This window comes from Plectropomus leopardus, chromosome 21, assembly GCF_008729295.1.
Source record: "Plectropomus leopardus isolate mb chromosome 21, YSFRI_Pleo_2.0, whole genome shotgun sequence".
NCBI lineage: Eukaryota > Metazoa > Chordata > Actinopteri > Perciformes > Serranidae > Plectropomus > Plectropomus leopardus.
Window position 1 is genome coordinate 3,709,198 of NC_056483.1, and position 26,832 is coordinate 3,736,029.

The window sequence follows — 26,832 nt, forward strand, 5'->3', positions numbered from 1 at the left end:
TGATTGTTTTTTTCTCTTTTACTACTTCTTGAATTGTGATGCTTTTGTTTACAGTTAAAGAATGTTGATAGGTTAACTTATTTAAATGGTGTTATTTTGTTTTGCTTTCGCAAATAAAAATAGTTTGACAGAAAACCTGATAAAATTAAAGATTTTTAAGTGTACTCTGAAAAGTAAAAATACACAAAAAATATACAGTTTACAGCAAAGACAAGACAACTTGCACATTGGATGCCAATGACAAAAAAAATAAATAAATAAATATCCATAAAGCTCTGTTTTAATAAGGAAATATTTTAGGTTTTATGTGCGATATTGGCTATGCATGAAAACATCTGACAAAGAAGTACAGGCTGTGAGGATGTTCCCATTAAATCAGGAAAAGTATCAATCTGATGAAACACTGCTGAGTATATTCTCTCAGTTAAAGAGAGCCTAACATTAGTGTGAACAACAACAGTCACACTGATTAGTTATTATTTTAAGAATAATTCACATAGTTGCAGAATTCTCCATCTGCGTGACCTCTCTGCCTCTCCATTATTCACACAGCACGCTCTCTTATTTGGTTCACGTTAGAGGTCACGCTGCTCCGAGATTTGAACTCATGTAAAACTTTTAATAGCTGACTGCTGCCGGCCTCCAGGGGCTGGCCTTCACGGGCCGCAATTGAACCGGCGCTTGGTGGTGGGGGCGTGAGACGCTCTGCTGAAGGTTACACAGTGCGGTGATGAGAGGGGAGTCTGCAGGGATCATACTGTAATTGGTGGGTTTCTGTTGGAAAATTTGATTAACCCTTTGAAACCTGTGCTAATATGCTTGATTTCTTTCAAAAACACGGGGTAAAGTTGCAAGTTAGGAGTTACAAAAAACTTCCTGAAATTTAGCAACAATTAAATAAATAAAAACGTTTTTTTTTTTTTTTAAAAAAAAAAAAAAAAAGAAAAAAGAAAGAAAAAGAAGTAACAAAACATAGATAAAATTAGTTAATCCTAATTCATGATGTTATATATATATGGACATTTTTATATATATATTTTTTTATATATATATATATATATATTTTTATTTTTTTTTTTTAATTTTATAAAAACTTTTTATAATTTCTCAATTATTCTCTTTTTTAAGAGATTTATTTTCAGGTCACCTTCTCCTAATTTCTTGAAATTTTTGGGACATATTTTGCCCTATTGGTCAATGACTTTGTAGCCATGATTTTAAAATAAATCAAACCAATTTGCTTTAGGTTTAAATGCAAGTGAAAGGCAACCAAATGCAGCACCAAAAAAGTGATGATATTCAGGGTAAAAGATGTGGAGATGTTATGTAGATGTGAAACTCAAAAAAGATGTGAAGTGTACGGGTAATGAGTAGTTTTAATATTTCCTCTTTCATGGCATGCACATTCTTGCACAAGGGCATGACCATATCTTCATATTGTTTATGCTTAATTAAAAATTCACTAAATATAAACAATCCCTAGTCTAGCATCAACACTGTACTGTAGCAAAATAAAGCAATGTTTCCCGTTAATGGAGGTATACACTCTCAAATACTCTTTAAGAGATATTCATAATCAATTTATAGTAAATTAGTAACACATTTTTGTGTAAAAGGGATAGTTCAGAATTTTTAAAGTGGGTTTTTATGGGGTACTTATACATCATTAGTATATGTCAGTTGGCATGCCTCTAGTTGAAAAATTTTGTAAAAAAGCAAAAAAAGAAAGATAAAAATAAATAAAAGGAAAAACTAAAGTTATAAGAAAAACACAGCAATGACCAAGAAAGGGGGCTTAAAAAAACTAAAATAATTTTCTTACATAATTAAAGATTAGTAATTATGATGACTTTAAATATAGTTTTTCCTTAGCTTTGTTTTCTTTTTTTCCTTATAAATTTTCTCCATAACTTTTTAAAAATAATTTCTACATATACTATTTTTTTGCAGTTTGTGAAACATTTATTACCAGGTTGCTCATTGCATTTTTCCCATGTTTTCATTTTTTTTTATTTTCATTAATTGCATCAATTTTCTCAGCTACTGTTTGTAATATACTGTCTATGGATAATTAGTCAACACAACCCAACTTCCCTACTTCAAAAAGGCAGAATAATCCCTTTAAGATCGAGCAGTTTGTTTTTGGTGTGTGCACTTTTTTCTTTCAATCCACCTCATCTCTACTAAACATAGAGAAGCCCTTCAAAAAACTGCACTCTCTAGTGAACATTTAGAGGTAACAATTAGTATAGCATTGTGAAAAAACACTAGATTATCCTCATTTTCCATTTCTGTTTGTGTGAAAAAAAAAAAACAAAATAGCTTCACAATAATCTCTACAATGTTAACAACGTTTTTTTTAGGCTACTAATTAAATGCAATTTTGTATCTTTAACATGCAATCTTTCTTGCAGGCTCAAAACAATATTCCTACCATATTTAATGTTTATAGAAATAACTAAAAGCTTTGAAACAAGCTACACAAACACTGAGTCACAACTGTAACCATGAAATAATTCAGTTTTTCAGTCAGAAACACACCTTTACACCTCTCGCTGCTTACAAGTCTGTTACATTATTTCTGTGTTCATTTATTCTACTGTTAATGTAGAAAAGGCATCAAGTCACACTTGTTGCATTCAAGCAATAATCATCCTCGCTAAAGGTACTTCAGTCTTCCGTCCTTCATTACACCTGTAAAACCTTCATCTTGTGTAACACTGAGGGTTATGTGAGCATCCACTCCTGTGATTAGTTTTTTGCATTGTTTACTCGAGATGCAGGAGATCACTAATCTCTTGCTGTGTCTCCTCGCCTCTCTCAGAGTAAATAATTGTTGTAATCATAAATGGATGCTTGACACACTTGTCAGGCCTCGCCTTGCAGTGACAGATTTCGTCTGTGGATCTCGTTGAGCAGAGTGTCACTTGGTGCCGTCAGATATTCCGCTGTCCGCAAACACAGAACCTGTGGGGGATCGACACAATAATATATTTTAAAGGAATACATTAGCCTCAAAATAACCAACTAACTAGAAGATGCTGATCTTTTTTACTCCATTTCGTTTCGTTTTTGGATTCTTTGTTTACCATGGAGGCATGTGAGAAAAACAAAGTTTTTTTTAAGAATTCAACATAAGTGATTAATTGATATACAAACGTAATGTTGGGGTGAAGCATTCCTGTCATATAACTGTTAGCAGGTCATATGTTGCAAACTAAACTACCACTACTATTGGTGCCATCACTGATAACGGAGGAGCTTCGGGAGGTGAGGTGCGGAGCTGAGGTGGTTGCCGTCGTAACCGACATATTCCTGTTGTTCTGGGTGGCTGTGCGACTCCAATCTGAAAAAAAAGTTTGTTAATTTTAAAAATATCTTTTCTTAATTTTTTTTTTTCAAATTTGCTTAAATTTTCCTTTTTCATATTAAAATCTATTAACCCTCTGAAACCTGGAACGACATCACTTTTTTGTGCTGTGTTCAGACACCTTTCACAGGTATTTAAAAATTTTTAAACATTGAACAAAATGGTTTTATTTTATTTCATTTTTTTTTTGGCAAGAAATTTAAAATTTATAATCATCATGTTTATATATTTAAAATGATGTTGCAGGTTTTTGAGCACGTTTAGGGTTTTTTGAGCATTTTTTCATGTAATGTCCTCAGGTATTTTTGTACTTTTTTTCCCTAATTTATAGCACATGTTTTGGGCCATTTCTTCTTAAATGGCTTATTGCTTTCCTCCCATGTTTTTGAAAGAAATCAAGCCAATTTGCTCAGCATATTTGCTATAATGGGGATGTTGCTGTGGATTCAGTGAGTTGAGCAGTGTACCATGGATGTACAAATACCTTTAACTGGATTATTTCAATAATGAAGAAAACTAAAAATTTTGAAAATCTTGGGCACGTTTTGTACCTAAAAGTAGCATTTTTTTCTGATTTCAAATATTTAGTCATGGACATTTATTTACAATGGAAACTGAAGATGAAAAGTAAAAAACAAACGTGTATAGTGCATGTGTGTTCAGATAAGGAGTGCAAGTTTTAATGCAAATTTGTCAGCATGAACTTGTACTTTTCACCTCATTATGTATCTCCTCAAAGTTTGCGATAATCCAACCAATGAAATTATCAGAGGTATTAGGAACATATGTAGACGCCCACCTGAGTTCTCAGCCAGTCGCAGTTTCCCGCAGCAAAGATAAGTTCTCCACTGCCTGCGGACGTTCTCCTTCACAGCACAGTGGAAGATAAAAATAAGGAAACCTGTACAGGACAAATTATATAGTAAAAAATTACTTTTTGGGTTACATTTACACATGAATTTTTGGCAAAGAAGCATGAACTCATATCACTTGTTTTCATGTAACATTTCTACCATGTGGAGTCTCACCTTGCAGAGAGTTGAATATAGAGAAAAGGTAAACAAAGGGTAAGTAGAGCGGTCCCCAGGCAAAGAGGGCGAACCCCCAGGTGAGGCCGAGCAGGATGATGAGGCCGGCGATGCTACGGAGATCCGTCATCACACTCCTGTTGGGAGGCTGGTTCTGAGGGTTCTGCTTCTTGATGCGGGACAGCTGGACCATGACAACGATGAAGACCACCAGGCACAGAGCGAAGATCAGGAGGAAGTAGGCCACCACGCCCACATAGAAGGCGATGTCGTTACGCAGCCAGCAGCTACAGGGGGACAGATGAAGACACAGAAAAGTTTAGACTGTGTGTTAACAACTTAAAGCAGCTAATCCGCTGTCCTTTGGCCCATGACCATTCTTTCCACAAAATCTTTCCACAAGTCTGTGAATCCAATTGTTACTAATACACCTTTTTGAAATAGGCCGCTCCCATATTTCTCAGTTTTAACATATTTTGTAAAGTCCTCTGAGGCAAATTGAGATTCGTAATATTGAGCTTTATAAATAAAATTGATTTGAATCTGGCAGCGATAGGACTAATCAGCATTGTGTGAACTAATTTGGTAACAGCTTGAATGTAATGGACGTTTATTTATGTAGAAGTCCCGCAATCCAGCTTAAAGATTGAGGCGTAACTTACAAGTCATCTGAAGTGCCGTCTGTGTATCTTCCATATGTGACCAGACCATAGTTGTCTTTGTCCACAGCTATTACAATGATCACAATAAGAAGAGGAATACCTGCAAGAGACCGGAGTTTTAATCAGAAGAGCCATCTCTGAAAAAAAAAGCAAATATTCAGAAACATCAGTGTTACCAACCCAGCCTATCAGTGAGAACTTGAGCATGTATCTGCTGAGGTAAGGCGTAAACACCCGCACGATGCTCAGGTACATGTGCAGAGCCTCAAGCGCTGCCCAGGTGAATGATGTCAGCAGGAAGTAGTGCAGGAAGAAGGCCGTGCTAATGCACAGCCCGATTGCCGGGTAGAGCGCCAGCCAGCCGTCCAATAAGAAGATCAAGTTGAGGAAGAGGAGGGACAGGCAGAGCTGAACCAGGATCTTAGCAGGAATATCTCGCAGCAGTTTTCTGTATAAAAAAAGTTTGTTAGAATACCATTAGGAAAAGCATTTTACATTGTACTTTTATTTTAGCTTTAAACCACCACACATAAGTAAGATTTTTGTGGTTTGTTAAAAAAGGCTCAGATTTAAGTATTCTTGACTTGTTAAAGACTTGGATTCTTACGGAAATGAAAGGTATGTCAGTAAGGTGACGGCGAGGAAAATGGCAGAGATTCCACAGCCGATGTAGGTGATGAACGTGAGAATCTGCGCATGCTGACGGTCAATTATTCCCTCTCTGGATAAATCCTGTGTTTAGGACAGGGCACACACATATTTACAGTGAATACACATTTCTTTTTTTAGTGTCAAAAATTGTTGTTTCTATTAGTCACTTAGACAAAAAAACATGGGAAAATACGGGTTAAGGTTGAATAATATTGAAGTTACCCATTACTTATGGTAATTTCAGTTGTTTATTGTACTCACTTTATACATGGTTTAATAGTGATTTGAAGTGCTTAAGTTATATTGTAAATTTACTACACATATACAAACAAAAAAATGCACACAAACCAGCAGAATGGCAAATGATGTGAGATGGTTGCAGCTGCAGGTTGTTTCTTCCTTTGTGGCATTGACAACAAAGCAGCCGTCAGAACTCCAGCCTCCTCCGCCACCTGAACGACAGAAAAATAACAAACAGGGATATTTATACCTGCGACAATTTAACCTGCGAAACAAACTTGATCTGGCATGCATGCCCTTACCATTCTGAGTGAAGTCCCAAAATACACAGGAGGAGTTTGCCTGTGAAGCAAGAACATTTTTTTAAGAAGCATCACATAGAAAACTTTGAGCAATCTTTTGACACTGATGTTTTAACCATTTATTTAAGTCAACTTGTAGTTAACTATTATGTATATTTAATGTAACTACAAGTGGCCTTTTATTTTATTTTACTTATCTATTTATTTTATAAAAGACAAAAGGTGTTATTGTTAATAAGGTCTAATTTTGACTTGACATGGATATGAATTCATGATTTTCATACTGTAGACCATTATGTTTTAATATATATATTTAATATATATGTTTTTATAATAAATAATAAAAGCAACCATTTAACAAGGATAAGTAGGTTTGTTAATAAAATAAAATGAAAAAACTATTTTAGTGTGTACGAAAGACCTCACCTGTGTAGGGTTGATATTTCGATGGTAAACTGAATGTTCTCCCTCAGGTTGCTTATAGACAGATTGGCCACACTGGCAGCCAGGATTGGACTGACAGCAGTTTGGTTATCTAATGCTGCATCCTGAACAAAAAAAAAAAAAAAAAAGAGATAGTTGTTTTTTTTTTTTTTTTTGAAAGGTTGTGTTTAATTTATCCAGTAGCTGCTCCAAAAAGTTGAAAATGCTGCTTATTTATAATTTATCACCTGGAAGAAGGCAGACTTAGTGTAGAAGGTGAACTGGACCCTGTTGGCCTGCCTCTGCTGGTTGGGACTGAGCCCCGTGGTGAGGGAGGAGGGTAAAAATACAGACCCCAGAGCAGAGCCTGACCTCTTTGAGCGGGATCTGCCGAGGCCCCGGAGCTGCACACATAGAAAATTAAAAAATAGTTTATGGAGTTTCACTCAGGCAATTAGTTTTTGATACTTTATGCCTATAATATTTGCATGTTGAGACATTGCCCCCCAACAAGAACCTCTTTTGTTTTTTCATTTCAAGGTTTGCTTGTACAAGTGTTCCCAGACAGATTTTTACTTAAACTGATTTACTGATTTTACATTTTATTTTAGTTTGTATTGTATCAAAAATCATTCTGATTTAATTATTATTATTCTTTTTTTTTTTTTTTGCCTTATGAAGAAATCAGTGTGTATGATATGTACAACATGCATACTGCATGAATCTTGTTCATACCTAAGAGAAAATCAAGATAAAGTACAATGACACAAATGCTCTTAAATGACTTGGAATTGTCATATCTCTTGAAATGCAGTGAGACCAGGAGATTAAATTAAATACCTGGATATTTTCAGTGTTGAAAATGTCAACAGATGTTGTTGGGAAGTTGGTCCCATCGACTGTCCTCACTGCCAGAACCAGCGAACCTGCAGAGAGGATCTCACTGTCACCAGTGACAACAAGCTTCAGGCCCAGGACATCTACCAGCTGAATCAGCCTGTCAACAAAAAAAATATCTTCAGAAAAATCAATTGTAGGTAAATATGCATGTCTGTTGGTAAAGCTTGGGTGAGTGTACCTGTTTGCAGATGCAGAGAGCGCCTCTGAGTCACCCTCCATCAGGTTGCTAATGACATTGAGGGTCTTTTGTCCAACTGACTGAGAGACAGTGGGGCCCTCCAGAAACTTCTCTAAGTTCTCCACCGCCTGTGCAATCTGCAACAACCATCAAAACATCAAGTTTAAAAGATTTTTTCCAAAAATTCATTTTTTTTCTGATAGTACAAACTTGAGTAGATTACGAGCTTCACCTGAGAGGTGTTGAGCTGAGACGCATCCTGTGTTTGGTCCACCAGCTCATCTGCTTGGTCCTCCAGGCTTTGAGCTGTCTCTGCGATGGTTGTGGGGGTAGTTTCAGTACCTTGGCAAGCAGAATGGCAAGTTGTCAAGTGATTAATCAATTATTTGTTCATGGTGGTCAATATACTGACAAATAGATATATAGCAAAGGATAAAGTTGTCAGCCAGACAGCATCAGGTTGAAATGGTGCCATTAATGACATTGTATAAGAAGTGTGAGGGTGCCTATAGGGTGGGCAGTAGCTGCCATGGACTATAAATAACTATAAAGTAATTATACATACCAGGTTTTTTTGTGTTGGTGGTGGTTTTTGGAGAGTTGTTGTAGAAGAAGCCGAGGAGGGCTTTGCAGTAGTAGTATCAGTCTGGGCAAGGGATGTACTCTGCATAGTTCTAGTTGTTGAAGTTGTAGTTCCAAGGGAAGTAGTTGCAGCTTTGGTTGTTAAATTAACTTCAGGTCCCTTGGTTGCCAGGTTGAAGTTTGTGGTTGAACTGCTTTCAGTTGAGCTGATGATGGCTCTGATGACAGTGGTAGCTGTGGTGGAGTTTTCATTTTTGTTGGTTGTTGTAATGTTGTGAGTCACTCCCACAGTGGTGTAATTTACAGTCTGGTTGTTAAGTGGAGCTACTGTGGGTTCAGTGGTGTTGTCGACACCAGGCGTCACATTGTCCACAGTTGAATTTTTTGTTGATATAGTTGCGTTGTTAAGGGTTACGTTAACTTGTCTAGCAGCAGTAGACACTGTTATGTTTTTGTAAGGACCAGTTGTTTTTGTCGTTTTCCCTGATTGGTGCAGTGGTAATGTTATCTGCAGTTGTTTCATTTTGGGATACAGTAAAAGTGGTGTAATTGGTAGAGACAGTAGTTACATTGTTCACAGTTGTGTGATTGGGAGAAGTGAAAAATGGTCTTACTGTTGCGTTGCTTGTTGTAATTGTACCATTGCGTAAGTTCATGTTGGTGTCAGCTGTAGTTATGTTGTACTCTGTTGTGAAATTGTTGGCTGCAGTTACATTGTTCACCATGGTTTGATTGGGAGAAGTTACATCAGCTCTTATTGTAGTTATACTGTTTGCTGTTGTGTGATTGTTTGATGGCGTAACTGTAATTAAATTGTACTCCTTTGTATGATTGTTTGAAGCTGCAACTGTAGTTACATTGTACTCTGTTGTAAGATTGTTGTATGAAGCTGCAACTGTAGTTACATTGTACTCTGTTGTAAGATTGTTTGAACTGTAGTTACATGTACTCTGTTGTAAGATTGTTTGACGGTGTAACTGTAGTTATATTGTACTCTGTTGTATGATTGTTTGACAGTGTAACTGTAGTTACATTGTACTCTGTTGTATGATTGTTTGACGGTGTAACTGTAGTTACATTTGTACTCTGTTGTATGATTGTTTGAAGCTGTAACTGTAGTTACATTGTACTCTGTTGTATGATTGTTTGACGGTGTAACTGTAGTTATATTGTACTCTGTTGTATGATTGTTTGACGGTGTAACTGTAGTGACATTGTACTTTGTTGTATGATTGTTGGAAGCTGTAACTGTAGTTATATTGTACTCTGTTGTATGATTGTTTGAAGGTGTAACTGTAGTAACATTGTACTCTGTTGTATGATTGTTGGAAGCTGTAACTGTTGTAACATTGTACTCTGTTGTATGATTGTTTGACGGTGTAACTGTAGTTACATTGTACTCTGTTGTATGACTGTTTGATGGTGTAACTGTAGTTGTATTATACACTGTTGTATGTTGTGATTGTTAGAAGCTGTAACTGTAGTTACATTGTACTCTGTTGTATGATTGTTGGAAGCTGTAACTGTAGTTATATTGTACTCTGTTGTATGATTGTTTGACGGTGTAACTGTAGTAACATTGTACTCTGTTGTATGATTGTTGGAAGCTGTAACTGTTGTAATATTTGTACTCTGTTGTATGATTGTTTGACGGTGTAACTGTAGTTACATTGTACTCTGTTGTATGACTGTTTGATGGTGTAACTGTAGTTGTATTATACTCTGTTGTATGATTGTTGGAAGTTGTAACTGTAGTTACATTGTACTCTGTTGCATGACTGTTGGAAGCTGTAACTGTAGTTACATTGTACTCTGTTGTATGACTGTTGGAAGCTGTAACTGTAGTGACATTGTACTCTGTTGTATGATTGTTCGACGGTGTAACTGTAGTTACATTGTACTCTGTTGTATGATTGTTTGATGGTGTAACTGTAGTTACATTGTACTCTGTCGTATGATTGTTTGATGGTGTAACTATAGTTATATTGTACTCTGTTGTATGATTGTTAGAAGCTGTGACTGTAGTGACATTGTCCTCTGTTGTATAATAGTTTGATGTTGTAACTGTAGCTACATTGTGTACTGTTGTGTGATTGTTTGACGATGTAACTGTAGTTACATTGTGCACTGTTGTGTGGTTGGGAAACAGTATGGTTGTGTGAGCAGCTGTACTCGTTTGAAATGTTGAGTTAAAAGGGGATAATGTTGTGAATTCTGTTGTGCTTTGGTGTGCGGTTGTGTTTTGCAGTTTTGAGTTTTCACTGGTTGTCAAGAGCGTTGTGTTATCAGAGGAAGTTGTTTTGTGTATTGTTGTCCCGTCAGAGACAGTCACAGTTGTGTTTTGTGAGATGGTTTGGAGGACAGACGGTGCTGTTGAAGACTGTGTACTGTCAACTGTTGAGAGCGAAGTTGTCATGTTGGGCTGAGCTGTATCCTGTAATGCATTTGTCAGATGAACTGTTGCAGTATTTTCAGATGTTGTGGAAGGTTGCTCAATTGTGTTGGTCGAAGATGGTGATAAGGATTCAGGTGTTGTAGTGACTTTGCTAGTGGTCAGAGTGGAAGGCTGCGTAATGCTTTTCGTGGTTGTGGAAGGCTCCGGAGGGCAGCTGTCAGTCAGAAGTACAGCCAGGCTCTCATTTACCTCACTAAAAAGCGAACACATAGCAAAATATTGAACACAGTTCAATACTTTTAACTGAAAATCAATTTTTCTCAAGTATTTTTAGGATAAAATAGTTTTATTCTTCAACTAGTAAAAACTACGAAGTATCATTTTTCCTGCCTGTGACTATAAACATCATCAGAGACATCCTTTGTTTTTCTTGTGCCAAACATGCATGTCTGCAAACCCCAAAAAACACTGGAATGTTTCATTCATTCACCATTTTAGCAGAGTGGGATCAGGCTGGCACACATCAGAAGTAAGCAGGTCACTGGCAACCCAGGTTAGGTTGGACGCCAACAGAGTACGGAGAGCCAAACCGGGCGCACCACAAACCACTGAGGACAAACAGAGTACCATCAATAGTACATGTACATAATAAACGTTTATATAAAATAGGACATAAAAGAAAAAAGACATAAACCCACAGACTCACCCATGCGTGTAAGTGGCCTTTCGTTGGTTATGTCACTGTTACTGTCAATAATTTGTTGCAAAAGTTTATTCAGGGAGCAACCATCAACAGGTCCAGACATTTCCAGTATCACCATGCAGCTGTATAACCTAGAGAGCAGCAGCAAAGGGGTTAAAACAATGTACCTAAAAGGAATACTTTAATTCCAAAATGATTATTTGTATATTATATAATATATAATATGTATTATTGATGGACACAGGATTACAAGAAAAGTAATTGTCTCTTTTAATAATGGACAACAAGGAGACATGTGCTTACCTCTGTTGTGTCCCATGGCATTCCAGATGCACACGCTGGATAAAGAAAATAATTGATGAAGCATGATTTATAGCTTTACATCAGTGTGAGAAAAAAGAAGGTTTGGGGGTTGGTGCCAAAATGTTAGCAGTAATATTTACCTGGTATCGCCTTAAAATACCCTGACACACTGACCTGTCAACAAAGAATGTCCACAGAAATTAATCATCAACACCAAACTTTTTCACGTTCATTTTTTTAAGTTAACAGCTTAATAACTTCACAAAGCTTACATGCATGAAATGTAAGTGATTAGAGGTGGAAAGACACTTACCCTGACATTGTGGCACATGTGTGAGCTATACTGAGTCCAGACAACTGTCACATGAGGTTAGAAAGTCAGTGTATAGCACGTATATACAATAGGAAGTATTGTTAAATTATATTGCGTGCTACATACCAATTCTTGTAGAAGGTTAACATTAACAGAGGCACTGTTAATGTTGATTCTAAGGGCAAAAAACTGGCCTGAAGAGAAAAAAGGACAAGCTGACTGAAGAAGTCACCTTCTGAGATGTGTACATTTCATTTAAAGGAATAGTTCTCCGATGGCTCTCAATTGATACTCCTCCAAATTCGACCACATAGGTCTTTTGTTCAAGCAACAATTATAAGTCTTTTGGTTTATTGCTATGAAGCGACCTCTAGTGGCCGTAGTATTTACAATAGGAGCAAAGAGGGAAGTCAGGCAAAAGTATACAAAACTCTGCTAAGGCTAGGTGGATTGGTCAAACAAACACTGGACTTTCACACATGAGAGTGGTGTTCTTGTCTAGTGTAAAAGCAAAAGTCTTCACTGGGTGACTTTAAGAACATAATGCAGTATGTCATGATGTAATTGGTGCATGTCACGTGAGCTACATTACATCATGTTAAGTTAGAATCAAGCATACTTGTTCTAAACCAAACCACAATTGTTTTTTGTTGCCTAAAGCTAACCACATAGTTTTAGTGCAACTGTGACCACCCAGACCATTTCACAAATTGCCACTAAAGAAATTTGCCACTCAAGGTCATATTAGCCCCAACTTTCAGTTTGGCCTTACTTTGCCACAAAATCAGAATCGCTCAAAGTGGCTGGTGCAGCTTTCCATAGACATTGCATGACAACCCACTGCTTGGTGGAATGGGGAATAGATAGATAGATATATAGATAGATAGATAGATAGATAGATAGATAGATAGATAGATAGATTGAACAATTTCTTCACAGTTTGTATATCATCTCATACAGTAGAGGATATGAGCCTGATATTTACAGTATATACGTAAATAATTGACTGTGCAATACAAACATATGCAGATGGGCAGAAAGACAGTGATCTGGGTGTTTTCTTACTTGCAGAGTTACAGAAAGCGGTGCAGTCACAAAAGTGAGGCGCTTCACCTGAGGCAAAGACAAACACGGTTACAGCAGCAGAGGCAGCAGTGAATTCAGGTTAAAGATAAAGGGTGTCTGTGTTTTTGATACTCACTGCTGCAGGAGTCTGTCTTAGCCTGTGGAGCGGGGTTGGAGTCGGGCTCTATGAGGGAGCTGAGTAAATAAACACTGATAAGATACAGAGCGTGAACACATGTACAGATATATTCTCATAGAAAAACTGACTCACCATGTAAGCTCTGAGTGTTTGTTTGCCCGACAGATTTCATCCAGGGAGGATGTGGACGTGCACCTCACAAAGCCGCCACTGGAGGACTCCACATCTTCACAAACATCCCGACCTGTGGGGAACAAAATCAACATGAGTAAGCTAATTTGTGTTAAGGTTAGGCATGTTGGTGTGAGTCATGAGTTATGACAGCAAGGTTCCTCACATGTAAAGAAATACAAACGTGTGTGTGTGTGTGGGTGTGTGTTTTTATGTGATTGTACTTCTTTCTTTGTAAGGTACAGTTTATTTAGGCCTTGAAAGTGGGGATATTATTTAGATTTAAGTTAAGATTAAGGCTGCAAAAGCCCAATCTTCAGATGGTAGATTTTATACAAACAACAGTCCAAAAATCTAAAGCTATTAAATTTACTGTCATTTATGTCAAAGAAAATAATCAAATTTTCATATTGAAAAAAGATGAAATCAGCAAATGTCATTGATAATTTGATATATCATCTAACATTTTGTGTGTTTCTTAACTGTTCATAATTACAAAGGTATGCCTTTGTTTATAAATATTTGTGATGTAAAAAAAAACCAAAAAAAAAAACAACTACAATATAAAATTATGTTGAAAGCTGTCAGTTTGAAGTGATGCCACATTTTAAGTTCATTCATGAGCTGACGTCTGGATCTTGTATCTTGGATCTTGAACACACACACAAATACAGATGTGCTTGTGCAAATGTCTAAAACACCAACAAAAATATGCACTCACATATTGTACATAGACACACAAACATTTACTGAGTGAAACTGTTGGTGCAATTTTAACTAGTGCTGCAATGATTAGTCAATTAAGCAGTGGTATGTGTGTGTTTTTGTGCACGTATGAAGGTCAACTGTGTGATTGAAAAATGCTCACCGACTCTCTCCACCTCTCCTGTGATTCTGGCTTGTATTTGTTCGTCTCCAGCTTGCTGCAGTGCAGAGACTCCAGCCCGCTGCAGTTCACACGCTGAGACAGCGTGGCTGAGCTGCAACAGCACAGCGCAGGTTGTTTGTCTGGAAACAAAGTATTCACACCACTGTGAGGAGGTGCAATCTAATATATATGTAGGAGTGAACACAAAATACTCACTGACATGCTGTTACCTTATATTACTTTTCGCACTGCAGTTCACCTGGACTGCCTATAAAGAGAGAGAGAAAAGTTCTAGTTGTTTGCTTGCCTTGTAGGAGAAATTTCATTCTGAAAAGTGAAAGGGTGTTTTTGGGACAGACTGACCTGAAGTCGTCTGTCATCCTGACAGAAATCTATAAAGCCTGTTACACTTTGCGCAGCATCACCTCCGTCACTGTGACAACCAAACGCACTTGACACCTGAGTGAAAGATGGAGAGACAGAGGCAGACACATGCTGATACTGCGTGGGAGGTGATGAGAGCTGAACATATACAGTTCAAATATGAGGACAGTGACAAATATTTTGTTGTGCACTAGAGTACATCCACATCAGATGAACTTTGCAGAAAGTGTCGCCCTTTTTATACACAGTTCCCAAATTTTAGGAGACCAGGACGTACAGGAGAAATGAAAATAAGTTAAAGCTACTATGTGCTGAGTTTTGATGCAATTATAGTATCTTACTGATGGCTTAAAGGAGTAGTTCACCTCAAAATATTAAAAATATTTATTTTTCCTCTTACTTGAAGTACTATTCATCAGTCTATCTTGATTTAGTGTGGGGTGCCAACTGTTGCAGATATTGGCGGTAGAGATGTCTGCCTTCTCTCCAATATAATGGAATTAGATGGCACTCAGCTTGTAGTGCTCAAAGAGCCAAAAGAATAAATTTTAAAAACTAAACAGCAATGCCTCTTTACAAAAATCATGACCCAGTTGCTCAAGATAACCTACAGACCTCATTGTAAGCAGTTTAGTGTAGGAACGATTTTCTTTTTACTGAACTCCACCAGTCACATCTAGCACCACTGAGCTAGCTAACATGACAGCTAACATGACAGCTCTGCGGTCACTGTGGGAAACCGGTGTTTGCTTCCCACCTGAATGTGATAGTTTTTTTCTACATCTAACCATGTGCCTCCTTCCTCAAATCATAATCATCTGTGCCAGCATGTGTTTTTGTTGACGTCTCGACAGCTATTGCCATGTGCTTGTGTTGTGTAAACATAACCACGTGCAGCGTAATCCCACCATGTGCTTGTGTTGTCATCATGGTAACGGATCCTGGAAGCATTAGTACTGAACACACCTGGAGCGTGATATGTCAACGCAGAATCCATTGCAAAGTGGCAATATGTGATGACTTGGTATGAGAATGTGTTGGCCCAGCCAAGGAGGATGCACTTAATTTTTACATCTCACACATGAGCACGACCATATCATCCACTAGTAGATAAACACTTCTTTTTGCACTGTGACATGGTTGGTAGGTGTAGTTCAGCATAAAGGAAATAGATTTACAGCTTGTCATTGCAGGAAACATTGTTACATAACCTTTGAGACAAGCCTCAACTTAACTGTGCATGCATGCACTTATGTCATTGTTGTGATGCGGTTCTTAAACAAACAGAACTGCATGAATGAAAGTCACTGTCAGCTCAGTTGTGGTACAAAGTATGCTACTTCTTTGAGAACAGAGACAGCTGAAAACACAGAAATAAATAAATAATAAATCATAAACTGTAAGGTGGTTACTAAAAAGGTACAACCTGTATTAACCTTAAAAAGTAATTTTGTAGGCCTAGACTAGAAAAATAAAACAACAGATAAAGTCATGATAAAAATTCAAAATGTCCAAGTTAAGGTATATGACTTGGGAAGTTAAAATTATGGTCACATTATCTTGTTAGGTTGGGCAAAACTCTCCCTAACCCGTCTGTCCGTGCTGGAATAGGGATCCCTCCTCAGTTGCTTTTCCTGAAGTTTCTACAATTTATTTTCCCCGTTATAGGGATTTTTTGGGGGAGTTTTTCCTCAGTCATTCTGAGGGATGTCGTATGCTGTAAAGCACTCAGAGGCAAATTGTAATTTGTGATGATGGGCTTTATAAATAAAATTGACTTGACTTGTATGTAACACGAGGTGAGCAACTGATATACAGACAGTCATTTGTAGCTTGAAATATAAACATAACACATAATATGGAAAAGACATAATGCACATTAAAATACTGGAAAGTGAGAGGGAGGGACTGACTGTAAAAGGTCAGTGAGTTGACATGTTGACACATCATCCAGGATCACACAGCAACAGATACTTGACAGTCCAAATCAAAATTAATTTCAGGTGCCTCACAGGGTTGGAATGCACCGTTCCTACAGCTAATCTTGTGCTGGCAAGACTTGTTTGTGACAAGGTGGCATTTAAAGCTATTAGGTGCATGACACGCGGAAGGAGTGGAGACTGAAAGGTACATGAGAATCCCGACAAAGTGGATGAAAAAATATTGTCACTCTCACCAAGTTGTGAACATCTTGTTCAGTCTTACTGACGCCTTGGGTCTCCACACTTATCAGCATCCAGAAGTAAGCATCTGCAGAAAGAAATGAAGTTGTATAAGGCTGCAAATATGCCAAAATAAAACACTGAGTTGACAAAAGATGGGTGTTTCTTACTGTTATTGGAACAGAGTTGGCTGATGTCACAATTTACTAATGGTGACCCTAAAAGAAAAGAGGCAACGTGTTTCTTTTTAAACATCAGTCATATAAAGTCTCTAATTATCCACCCACATAAAAATACACAAAAATATCAGACTAACCTGATGTTTTTCTAGGCTTGGTTTGGTCAGCGAGCAGAGTTGTAATTGGAGAAGTGTGGGTACTGGCTGACACCTGATAGGCCGAGCTGGGATCAGACGCAGCAGTGAAGGGCAGGACTGTGGTGTGCGTCCAGTCGTTTGTTAGCAAATTTGTACTGGAAGCTGTGGTTGGGTTGACTGGGATTAGTGTCGTCAGTGGGTTCACATTTGTTGAGGATGATTTCTCGATGGCGGATGGAATTTTTTCTGTGATGTGATTAACTGACGGTGTCGCTGATGGAGGCTCTGTTTGGTAGCTGTTGACTGTGGTGCCACCAGTGGTTGTTGAAACTAAAAAATAAAATACACACATTAGCCACATATTAACTTGTATTCGGGTAAAATAGTTTACAAGACATTTTAAGGATAAATCGGGTTTTAAACTGAATTTCTGTTGCTTTATGTCATCACTGGCATCATAACGTTATTATAATTAACTGTAAGTATGGACCGTAAAAATAGTCTCAAAATCTCTGAAATTATCCATAGATTGCAGCTACCTTGTTTATTATAACTGATACAACAACAAAACTACAAAAACAGGGCCAAATGATTGCCAGTACTACAAGAAGCAGGGCTAAAATGAAAATAACCTTAAATTGCTGTTACTTTATACATTAAATTACATTACATTTTGATCATTTTTGTCAGAAACGATGGCCAAAACTGCAAAAGGAATACTTTAGACCATTTACTGACATGATGTGATTCAGCCCTCATGACTCACCTCTGACTGTTGGCGTCTGGTTGCTCATGTAAGTGACAGGCGTTACCATGACAGGACTTGAGGTAGTTGTGTTTGAAGGCATTTCTTGGAAGAGAAAGAAGAAGGATGTTAAGTTAGAATTGGAAGGAAGCGCTGTAATTGAGATAATTAGAGGCGGTACATCATGAATTATGACTGTGTCAAACAGCTGCTCACCAGGCAGAGGCGTGAATGACCGTCCAAATCCAGGTCTGAACACTGAAACAGTGAATGTAAATTAAGTTTTACTATTTTTCTCTGCTGTTCAACAGTGTTTACTTCAATTTTAAATTCAATCTGTCTTTCTTGTTATTTCTATCAAAAAAATATCTTAACAGTAGTAGCTTAAAATCATGTCAAGTTTTCAAATTTTTTTCTCCCTAACTCTCTTTAACTTTGGATTTCTTAAAAAGCAAATTTAGGTGTCAAGAAGCTAAAAAAAACCAAAAAAACCCCAATTTTAATATTCAATTTAACAGAATGTCTCCTATCTCCTTCTTTGTCCTCTCGACATACAGGCACATACAAATTTAACTTCACATTCAGAAAGATACACATAACATGCATGTGACTGTGTAAGTCACGTGAATACACACCATCAGTTATGCTTCTGTGAGTACGTGCTCCACGTCTCAACTGTCTGTGGTCTACAAGTAACATAAAAACATGCAACATTCAACATCCAACATGCTCTGAAACATGCACAACTAAGAGAAGAAGACACCACTGAAGTGCCACTATTATGTTATGTGTTCTGCATGCACTATTTTTGCTTTAAATTGTTATTGCAAAAGGGACATTTTATGTTTAAAAACAAGCTGGAGAGATTATTCTAGTACAGTGATACTCAATTTATGGCCAGCGGGCCAAATCTGGCCCCCAATACAGTGCTAGGCCCCCCATCACTGGAAATTGTTTTGTTCTTTTGTTATGTACTTTCAGTATAAATTAGGTGCCATAGTGCATAAAACAGCATTAAGATAGAGCTTGCTTATTCAAAAAAGTGCCGGTGGGATCACTCACACCCCCTGACAGAGGTCCTACCTAGGCCCCTAATGTCCTAAAATCCTAGAAATGTACTAAATCCTTGAATTGTCCTGAAATCCCAGAAATGTCTTGAAATCCCAGAAATGTCCTAAAATTTTAGAAATGTCCAAAATCATAGAAACATTTTAAAATCCAGAAATGTCCTAAAATCCTAGAAACGTCCTAAAATCCCCAAAATGTCCTGAAATCCTAGAATTGTTCTAAAATTCAAGAAAGTATCCTAAAATCCTAGAAATGCCCTAAGTCCTAGAAATGTCCTTAAGTTCTAGAATCATCCTAAAGTACAAGAAATTTCCTAAAATCCAAGAAAAGTCTTAAAATCTCAAATGTTGATGTTCTGAAATCCTAGAAAATTCCTAAAATCCTAGGAACTTGAAAAAATTCTAGAAATTTCCTAAAATCCCCAGTATTTGCTAAAATCCTAGAATCATCCCAAAGCTCTAGAAATGTCCCAAAATCCTTGAAACTAATTCTACCAAAATCTTAGAATTATGTATGTGGTTGCTGCCATTGGCCCCTGGCCTTCTGCTATTTTGCAAAAGTGGCCCCAAATCAAAGCCAGTTGAGTATCACTGATCTAATAAAACACACAAACTGCAAACATGCCATGCTACATTTTAGCTTGAATGCAACAAGTCAGGAAAGTAGTTCATGCAAAAGATCTCAGTTTGAACATCTACAACCGAGATCAGTCATGTAAAAACGAGCTCATGCATGTCTCACCACACAGAAGGCTGGGGTCTCTCTGACTGGCCCTGGGACTGGTCACGCCCCAATACTGAGAGTTCCAGCCAATCACAGTGCCATCCTCACAGGGCCCATGGTCGCGCACATCTGCCCACATGCGGAACAGGTACAGCTCCACCTCCGCGGTCACGGCACCTGCCGGCTGGTGTCTGGGACGGCAGCCCAGCCAGAGGGAACCCTTGTTGGGGATGGCGTTAGCGATGACGATCCTCTCTGCCACCATTTCCCCATCAACCTGAGAGTGGAAGCTGTCAATATTAGCAGTAGCATTTTCTGAATTGGCAGAATATGAATAGCATGCTCCAGGGATGGCGCTTCTCTGTAGGCCGATGAAGAAGTTAGCTTGACGGTGGTTCCCTCGGCAAAAAGCCTATGGGGTTTTTCCACTGGATTTTGGATTATTGGAAAAAAAGGTTTGTGAAACGTTTTTCTCGGCATGATTATCTTACAAATTAACACCACTTTCAGGATTTTTGAAGTAATGCTAGGCTCTAAACAAACAACACTACAGTCGCATGACTTTACTGGACCACAATGAGGCTTTACAGCCATATTCAGCGTGGCTCAGTGAAATGACTTTCTGTATTCTCATTTAGCCACTTGTTAGCAGCAGTAGAGCTTTAAAGTTTGCAAGTGGGATATTTACCGATGTATTTTATGTCATAGAACAAACTGTGAAAGTCTCTGAAGCTTGTGTTGACCAAAGACCTAATTTCAGGCATCTTAACAAAAACATTTAAAAAAATATTGACTTCAAGACGAGGGAACCAGGATGCTAAAATGATACCTCATTTGCAGGTTTAAGGTTTAAAGTTTAAATAAAAATGGTGTTTCTATTAAATTGTTGTGATTAGCTTTGCCAGCATAACGCCAGAAAGCAAACCATTTGCAAACTACTGGACAAAGCCAGGGGAAGCTGTCAACTCCGGCATCTTTTTTTATTTATGGTACTCCACTGTGAAAGTCTACACAGCTTCACTGCACATACTTCTGCGTGCCTGCCTGTCTAAACAGTTTCTATTACAATGCATTGTTTTGTCTTTCATTCCAAACCTCACCCACAATATTTGGCATTTGAGCAACTTATTGAGGCGTGTAAATAATCTGTTTTTTTGTGTGTGGACCTCACGGCACACTCAGAGGTCAAAGCACATTGACTCAAGTGCTTAACTTATGTACAAATTTGAGGTACTTTAATTGAGTATTCAAATCTGATGCTACTTTATACTTTTACTCCTCAACATCTCAGAGAGTAAATATTGTATGTTTTGCTTGATTTACATAGTAATCCAATGGTATTCCTAAATTAACAAATAATACAAGAAAATTCACTGAAAATGGTTTTTAAAAAAAGAAAAAATGAAATGGCCTAAAATATAAATGTAATTGAATATATAATAAATACAAATTTATTTTACTAATTATTTTCTAATATTTTTCCCCTTTTAAAAAAAAATAATAATAATTTCTTGCAATTTGCGGGATCAAGTTGCTTGTTTCTTTTTTCTGAAAGGCATCCGAATGCAAGAAACTGATGTAAATCCAGGTTTCAAAGGGCAGATGCAGTACTTTTACTTGTAATGGAGTGTTTTACCGATGTAACTAATGTAAACACTTCTGCTATCACTGGGTATATAAGCACACAAAGTCTTACCTCCAGGCTGAAAGAGTTTTGCCACATGTCTCTCCTCAGACACACCCTGTGCCAGTGTGTTGGGGACAGCCGTACAGGAAATCTGTGACGGACCTTTAGCAGCCACACATACAGCACCTCCTCATCCCCCTCCAGTGCCAGGACAGGTCTGGGTGCGTGGCCCAACTTGTAAGAGAAGGCCACCCAGGCTCCAGGGACCACCACACGGATGTCAACACACAAAGTCATCTGAGTGAGCGGGGGCATGGTGGCCGTGTCCTGCAGGGTCCAGTGGTCTTCACAGCCATTCAACACTGCCTTAGTGTCTCCCATGAAATGGCCAAGTTCTGGAAAAGAAATGCAGATTGAGAGTTTTAATGCATCACAGAGCTGAACTGGAAGCTGATGATCTCAGTTTTCTTGTGCTCATTTGAATAGAGGCCTTTCACAAGCTATTTAACCTTCTGAAACTGGAGCAAATTGGTTTGATTTGTTTAAAAAAAATGTGTAAAACTATTTTTTATTATTTTTTTGTAGACACAAGTTATGGGAAGTTGTGGGAACAAAGAAAATTATTTTTTGCACACCATGAAATAACTGGTGTGCTCGACATGTAAAAAATATCTCCTTACTGAACACTAGGGAATCTGTGCTTATCGAATTTGACAAAACAAAATGTTGCAATGTTTGCTAATGCAGTATCACAAAATAAAAAGGTGCCAAATCTGTTCACCTAAAATATATCAAAAAAGGTCTATACAGCAAACGCACAATGAGAAGCCAATAATAAGCACAAGCAGTCCATTTTAACAGACTCATTTTAATAAGACCGATTTGCAAAAATACAATTCTTTTTAAGTAGCATAAAAACAGGGATTACTAATCCTTAAAGAAAACTAGAATGGGCTACTGTATATGGTACATTGACACCATTTATTTTTTGACTGATTCAGTGATAAACAAGCTTGCAGTCCTGTGAGTTACCTTCAGGTGGAGAGGCTGTCGTCAATGTGAGCCAGACAACAAGGAGGAAACAATGTGTCCATCTCCACCGTCCTCCAAAGTAAAAGCCATGCATCCTCCTGGAAACACAATTTCATTACAAGCTTTGTAATTGAGAACATTTCTCATCCTTCCTCGCATGCAACCTGTGTTTCTGGATGTAGATATGATCACAGTGTATCATTGTTCAGCTGTAGGATTACACAGAAATTCTCCTTTACAGCCAGTAAACTAAAACGCTGTGATATTATTCGTGTCTTTGTCTCCATTCACAGATTGACTGCAGGGCAGGGGTGGACACAGCAGATGGGGTTACGCGTCACTGCATTCACACCTTCATAAATTAAGCTACAGGTTATTGTTGCCTGTGGCGCCTGTCTGTTGTTGATACAGCTCGGTCTATGCTTGTAAAATGTTGATAATAACGTATCCCACACTGGATGATCCATTTTGTGAAATAAATATGCAGTATCAAGTGTTATAAAGAAGAAGGAAGACATTTATGTTGGTTAATCCCCCGTCCTCCTTAATAAAGCAGCATTATTTAATTTTTTTAGCCACTGGCAAACTAAAAATACAAAATTGATACAACACTAATTATGCATATATATCTGTTGCACATTGTAACATCACACATAAATTTTGTATTTTTAATGTAAATGCAAGTTTTATACATTGCATTGTTGTACAAGGTACATTATATTTCACACACTTTACATACTAAGCACATTATACATATTTATAATTTTAAATATTCACCTTCAAGTAATGATTGTTTATTACTGTATTTCTTTTTTATTTTATATTTATAAACACTTTAAATACTCAGAACATTAAACATATTTATAATTTAATAATAATAATAATTTAATGCACTTGACATACTCGAGCATTGTACATATTTATAATATTAAAATGTTCATATTGTGCTAATTGTTTATTAATTTATTTCGTTTCCTTTTTTAAACTTAACATACTCAGCATATTATACAAGCACATACATTTTTAAATATTTGCATACTAGTGGTAGGTTTTTTACTGTCACTGTATTTTTTTTAAAATTATTTTATACTGTCGACACTTAGTACAGGTACTTATCCTTTTACTTACTATGATTCTCTATGCTTGGCAGCAGAGCGACTGTAACAAACCACAATTTCCCCCCAGGGATCAATAAAGTATTTCTGATTCTGATATATTAAAGCTGGGATAGGCAGTTTTCTGGGGAAGACAAAAACAAAGCCCAGATGATGAGATTTCACTTCATAATTTACCATATTGTTTACCACATTGTTTTCAAGTCATTTATCTTCTTTTTATTGTGTAAAACACTTTGGTAAAGTTATTTTTAAACTTGTGTTGCACTCCTGTAGGCCTATTTTATCTATCTATTTATTTTGTATTTGTCACTCGTTGCTGTATGTATTTTAACATTTAGGACATTGAGTTTACCTGCAATTAAATGCGCTATCTAAATAGAATTCCCTTTCCTATAAGAACATGTTGAATAGTGATTAATAATTTAGACTTTTTAACAATTTAAAAATTTGTATACATTTTTTTCAAATTACATTAATGCACATATTCCAGTCCTTTATTCTTTCCTTTTAAATTTTCTACTTTCTCTTCTGTTTTTTTCATAAGCAATAGTGGTGAAAACCAAGCATCTGTGACTCTTGTGCACTCACAGTATCAATTATCCTTTAATAGCCTTTCAGAAGTAAAACTAGGCTATTTGGCTCAGCTGATGATGATGATTAGATGCTTCCTTTTTCCTAACATACTGCTCCTTTTTTGTCAAGTCCTATTTTTAACCCGCACACCAATTAATGGAAGTTATCACATCTGTACACATACATCTATACACGTAAGTGTTGCAGAGCGTGACTGATTGTGCTGTAATAACAGGGAGTGCCTGCAATTACACAGGACCTTATTAAAAAATGTTGATCTACAAGGTTTGCCTTGTGAGGCGCAAGCACCACTACGTCAAATAATACGCACAAATAAAACAAACAATCATTACTTTTTGTAAGTTTATTTGTCTATTAATGTTGATCTATATCATTCTTTTGTTTCCAGATGTATCTACACTTATCTGAAACCTTTAATACAGGATGGATCAAGAGATTAAAGCTTTTAGTGTGGACATTTGTTTACTTTCACACAAGCAAATATAATAACACATGTTCTTTGGCTATTTTCTGGGAAAAACAAGTTTAATTGTGATTCAAAAATTCAAATTGCATAAAGCTGTTTAAGGGAATCATACATGTAAAACTGCATGTATCTGCATGGATGTGATGTCAGGAAAGGAAACAGTAACTGTTCAAGCCTGGAGGCTACACAGGAGCCGAACTGTTGTTTTCATAGCCAATCTCAAGTTCCCATAGTCTGGCTTTCTATATTTAAACTTAGATGAGTGTGAAGACATTTCAAGATTGTTTGGGACTCTTTATTAATCCTAATCTTGACCTTTTTAATATGCATCATCCACAGACTGTCATACATCACATTTGACAGTCAAAGTATGAATATTATCAAGTTATTTTCTTTCTGTTGGTTTAAATTTAGCTGAAATAACAATCTGAAAAGTGTAAAAAGTCTTACATTTCTTACCTGATGCTTTTCAAAAGCATCTGCAGAGTCTGTGTGGGTTTATGTGTGTGAACGTGTGTGCATACGCACACGTTTCTTCATCTTGCCCGTGTTACGGTTCATCTGTCCATCATGAGTCCAAAGTATCTCTCACAACTTCTCTCGTCTGTTGCTCCCTCCTCCCGTCTCTGTCCTCAGCCGCTCTCCCCTGTATCTCCAGTAGCCACCTGTCTCTTACAAAAGAGCATCATCTGAAGCATCAGGTGTTTGTGTGTATGTGTGTGTGTGTGTGTGTGTGTGTGAGAGAGAGAGAGAGAGAGAGAGAGAGAGAGAGAGAGAGAGAGAGAGAGAGAGAGAGAGAGAGAGAGAGAGAGAGAGAGAGAGAGAGAGTGTCGAGGTGCATTCAGCAAATCAGTATTTTTGAAATGTGAGTAGACAGTAGACGAAATGATGACACACCCACACCGAGGAGGAGGAGAGAGGAAGAGACGGAGATAATTAAGTGTTGAACAGTCTATCTATCTATCTATCTATCTATCTATCTATCTATCTATCTGTGTTGTTTTCTATCTCAGTGTGACTGGAGGGCAGCAGCTGGTATTACAGGATGCAGGACCAGACAGTTCCTGGACAGGGTATTAACCTTTATGTGGTGTGTGTATTTTGTGTGTCTGTCTGTGTGCATGCATGAGTGTGTGTGTGTGTGTGTGTGTGTGTGTGTGTGTGTGTGTGTGTGTGTGTGTGTGTCCACAAAAAAGGTGTGCGTGTTGCAGCAAATTGCAAAAACAGGCAAAAAAATTACACAGTAGGCTAAGTATGAAATGTTAGATTCAGGTGGACAAACCAGTCAGACATCTTCCCTCGCTCTCTCAAACACACACACACACACACACACACACACACACACACAACACACACACACACACACACACACACACACACACACACACACACACACACTGACGACTGGGCTGTGAATCTGAGGAATGGCATCTGACGTCAGACGTAAAATGAATCCAAACAAGACAGGAGCCGCCTCAGGGCGACACGGCTCTGCAAATCTCAGTGTGTCTTTACTTGTCTGTCTGTGTGTGTGTGTGTGTGTGTGTTTATGGTGATACAGATAATTAAGTATTCGACCGTCTGCCACAAGGGGGCAATAAAGACTACAGCGATGTTTTTCCGCCACTACAGATCAAGTGTCATCCTTTGTTCATTTTTACTGAGGGGTAACAATACAGTATCAGATCAGTGGAGCAGAGCAGAACTGCAGCACGTTACTGCTCTTCTTCAGTGACACAGCACTTTTTAGGTGAGTTAGCTGTCAGTGTGTGTGTGTGTGTGTGTGTGTGTGTGTGTGTGTGTGTTTAGCTCAAGCTTAAGTGAATCAAAAAATCCCAATGGCAAGCTTTCCCCTCTCTTTTCTGAAATTATTCAAACTAAGGCTTCACAGCTTGGCACAAATGGAGCTTTCTCCTCCTCAGTGGAGTTTACAGCATCTGGACTGTCTTTTCTTAATATAATATGAATATGTCCAAAAGACAATATAATCTCTTTTACCTGTCTATAGGAGTAAGCAGGGGATTAGTAATAAGACTGGGCATAAAGGTCACCTTTTGGGTACTGAGTTTCAGTATGACCTGAGCGTCCTGCCAAAATCTCCCTGAGTGAGATCTGCTTACCTGCTCACATGAATTACAGTAAATCACTCAGCAGCAGCAGGTCATGAGAAAGTAAATACCAAAAGAAAGAATTTTCCCACCTTTCCCACCTGCATTTCAACCAGAGAAAACAGTGAATACATTCAGTTCTTATTCTTAACAAAAAGTTTCTGCTACTTTTAGATCATCCAGGAACTATTTAGAG

At 37.6% G+C, this 26,832-nt stretch overlaps 2 protein-coding genes across 2 annotated transcripts; both read right to left on the bottom strand.

Annotated features, from left to right (window-relative positions):
• Positions 1 to 2,767: 2,767 nt before the first annotated feature.
• On the bottom strand, positions 2,768 to 18,000 carry adgrg2a (adhesion G protein-coupled receptor G2a). Its single transcript, XM_042510870.1, is given in 39 exon segments — positions 2,768 to 2,929; positions 2,931 to 2,967; positions 3,227 to 3,346; positions 4,170 to 4,271; positions 4,399 to 4,685; positions 5,061 to 5,160; positions 5,240 to 5,508; positions 5,668 to 5,792; positions 6,060 to 6,163; positions 6,254 to 6,293; positions 6,680 to 6,702; positions 6,705 to 6,801; positions 6,925 to 7,080; positions 7,517 to 7,673; positions 7,755 to 7,891; positions 7,987 to 8,096; positions 8,320 to 8,346; positions 8,349 to 8,803; positions 8,805 to 9,034; positions 9,324 to 9,440; positions 9,442 to 9,794; positions 9,797 to 9,995; positions 10,096 to 10,984; positions 11,222 to 11,339; positions 11,438 to 11,565; positions 11,738 to 11,772; positions 11,878 to 11,911; positions 12,051 to 12,094; positions 12,177 to 12,244; positions 13,116 to 13,163; positions 13,252 to 13,310; positions 13,387 to 13,498; positions 14,294 to 14,433; positions 14,524 to 14,561; positions 14,657 to 14,752; positions 16,854 to 16,927; positions 17,010 to 17,057; positions 17,156 to 17,485; positions 17,922 to 18,000. Coding segments are annotated over 39 exon segments (5,616 nt in total). The 5' UTR covers positions 17,971 to 18,000; the 3' UTR covers positions 2,768 to 2,868.
• Positions 18,001 to 18,029: 29 nt separating this feature from the next.
• Positions 18,030 to 25,218, bottom strand: LOC121960968 (adhesion G-protein coupled receptor G4). The gene is made up of 7 exons (XM_042510871.1): positions 24,988 to 25,218; positions 22,351 to 22,448; positions 21,388 to 21,713; positions 19,710 to 19,968; positions 18,536 to 18,586; positions 18,097 to 18,158; positions 18,030 to 18,053 (listed from the first exon to the last, which is right to left on the bottom strand). Exons 1-7 carry the CDS (start codon positions 25,005 to 25,007, stop codon positions 18,030 to 18,032), a joined length of 840 nt encoding a protein of 279 aa, XP_042366805.1. The 5' UTR covers positions 25,008 to 25,218.
• Positions 25,219 to 26,832: the final 1,614 nt, after the last annotated feature.

Coding starts and splice junctions, on each gene's coding strand:
- LOC121960968 (XM_042510871.1), bottom strand. CDS start 25,007: ATGCTTTTGAAAAGCATCAG. Junction 22,449..24,987: donor ATGCTTTTGAAAAGCATCAG/GTAAGAAATGTA, acceptor TTGTGTTTCCAG/GAGGATGCATGGCTTTTACT. Junction 18,159..18,535: donor TCACAGAAGCATAACTGATG/GTGTGTATTCAC, acceptor TCACTGTTTCAG/TGTTCAGACCTGGATTTGGA.